Source organism: Chaetura pelagica, unplaced genomic scaffold, assembly GCF_000747805.2.
Source record: "Chaetura pelagica isolate M959 unplaced genomic scaffold, ChaPel_1.0 scaffold1038, whole genome shotgun sequence".
In the NCBI taxonomy this organism is placed as follows: Eukaryota; Metazoa; Chordata; class Aves; order Apodiformes; family Apodidae; genus Chaetura; species Chaetura pelagica.
The window spans coordinates 1,885-4,137 of NW_009954127.1; the positions used below are offsets into that span (position 1 = coordinate 1,885).

General features: G+C 54.6%; 1 protein-coding gene across 1 annotated transcript in view; it reads left to right on the forward strand.

Annotated features, from left to right (window-relative positions):
- Window positions 1-2,253, forward strand: part of LOC104393162 (tripartite motif-containing protein 15-like) — a gene marked incomplete at its 5' end in the record, with an annotated part of 6,453 nt that overhangs the window by 1,708 nt on the left and 2,492 nt on the right. The window contains 2 exons of the mRNA XM_010002632.1: window positions 631-861; window positions 1,401-1,423. Coding sequence (XP_010000934.1) covers window positions 631-861; window positions 1,401-1,423 — 254 coding nt within the window. The remainder of the gene's footprint in view (window positions 1-630; window positions 862-1,400; window positions 1,424-2,253) is intronic.

Here is a 2,253-nt window from a genome sequence, read left to right on the forward strand (position 1 = left end):
CCCCCCCCCCCCCCCCAACCCAAACTCCACCCCAACCTCAACCTCCACCCAACCTCAACCTCCACCCAACCTCAACCTCCACCCCAACCTCAACCTTCCAATCCCAACCCAACCCCAACCTTCACCCCAACCCAACCTCCACCCCAACCTCCACCCCAACCCAACCTTCCAATCCCACCTCAACCTCCACCTCAACCCAACTCCAACCTCCACCCCAATCCCAACCCAACCAACCCCAACCTCCACCCCAACCCAACCTCAACCCCCAGGAGATGATTTCCCCCCTAAATTCACCCACTTTTGAAGGCCCATTGAGGTCTTGGTGTCCCCAAACCAACATGGTGTCCTTGAAAGCTCCTTGAAGGACCCAACTTGGGTGTGTTGGGGTTTCTTCCCCATCACCTCCTGCCCAACTGGAGGAGCTTCACCCCAAAGCTGCTCTGATGCCTCCACCAAGGCCTGGTGTGGTCACAACCCTCCCCAGGTGGGATCAGGAATCATCACCCAAAAAATGGGACATTTTGGGGCAGTATTTCAGGTTCTGGAGTCTTGGTGGGACCTTCTGCTTCAGGGAGATCCTTCTGCTCTTCCTTCCAACCCTTCTTTGTCTTCACCTCTGGTCCCAACCAGGAGAAAATCAGGAGGGAAGGGAGGAAAATTGTGGGTGAATTCCAGAGTTTCCAGCAGTTTTTGAAGGAGCAGGAGCATCTTCTCCTCACCCAACTGGCAGATCTGGACGGGGCCATCACCAAGGTCCAGGAGGAAGCAGTGGCCAAGGTCTTGGAGGAGGTGGCCCAGCTGGAGACCTTCCTGTGGGAGATGGAGGGGAAATTCCAGCTGCCAGCCCGGGGGTTCCTGCAGGTGGGAACACGGTGGGGCCAGGGGGGGTGGGGACACTTGGGGGGCTCAGACCCATGGGAGGGTCCTTGGGGTGTTCCAGGAGGTTCTTTGGGGTCTTCCAGGAGGTTCTTTGGGGTCTTCAGGAGGTTCTTTAGTGTCTTCTAGAAGGTTCCTTTGGGATCTTCCAGGAGGTTCCTTTGGGGTCTTCCAGGAGGACCCTTTGGGGTCTTCTAGGGTGTCCCTTTGGGATCTTCCAGGAGGTCCCTTTGGGGTCTTCCAGGAGGTTCTTTGGTGTCTTCCAGGAGGTTCTTTGGGGTCTTCAAGAGGTCCCTTTGGGGTCTTCCAGGAGGTTCTTTGGGGTCTTCTTGGGGGTCTCTTTGGGGTCTTCCAGGAGATTCTTTGGGGTCTTCCAGGAGGTCCCTTTGGGGTCTTCCAGGAGGTTCTTTAGTGTCTTCTAGAAGGTTTCTTGATGTCTCCTAGTTGGGATCATCCCAAACTCTTCCTTGAAGACACTTCCAGTTCCTCTTCCTGACTCTTTTCTCCTCTCTCTCCACCTCTAGGACATCAGAAAATACCTGGACAGGTAACGTGGCTTCTTCTCCTCCTCCTCATCCTCAGGTGACCTCCCACCAGGACGTTTTGGGGACAAACTGCCAAGAAATGGGGGGAAATTTGGTGGTTTGTTGGGTGTTTTTTTTTTACTCCTGGGGAAGGAGCTTCTGGGTCTCCTGGAGAAGGAGATTCAGGATCTTCTTCTGGAGAAGGATCTTCAGGATCTCCTGGGGAAGGAGCTTCTGGGTCTTCTCCTGGAGAAGGATCCTCAGGATCTTCTCCTGGGGAAGGATCTTCTGGGTCTTCTCCTGGGGAAGAATCTTCAGGATCTTCTCCTGGGGAAGGATCTTTTGGGTCTTCTCCTGGGGAAGGAGCTTCAGGATCTTCTCCTGGGGAAGGATCTTCAAGATCTTCTCCTGGGGAAGGATCTTCTGGGTCTTCTCCTGGAGAAGGATCTTCTGGGTCTCCTGGAGAAGGATCTTCTGGGTCTTCTCCTGGGGAAGGATTTTCTGGGTCTTCTCCTGGAGAAGGATCCTCAGGATCTTCTCCTGGGGAAGGAGCTTCAGGATCTCCTGGGGAAGGATCTTCTGGGTCTTCTCCTGGGGAAGGATCTTCTGGGTCTTCTCCTGGAGAAGGATCCTCAGGATCTTCTCCTGGGGAAGGAGCTTCAGGATCTCCTGGGGAAGGATCTTCTGGGTCTCCTGGGGAAGGATCTTCTGGGTCTTCTCCTGGGGAAGGATCTTCAGGATCTCCTGGAGAAGGATCCTCAGGATCTTCTCTTGGGGAAGGATCTTCTGGGTCTTCTCCTGGAGAAGGATCTTCTGGGTCTCCTGGAGAAGGATCTTCTGGGTCTTCTCCTGG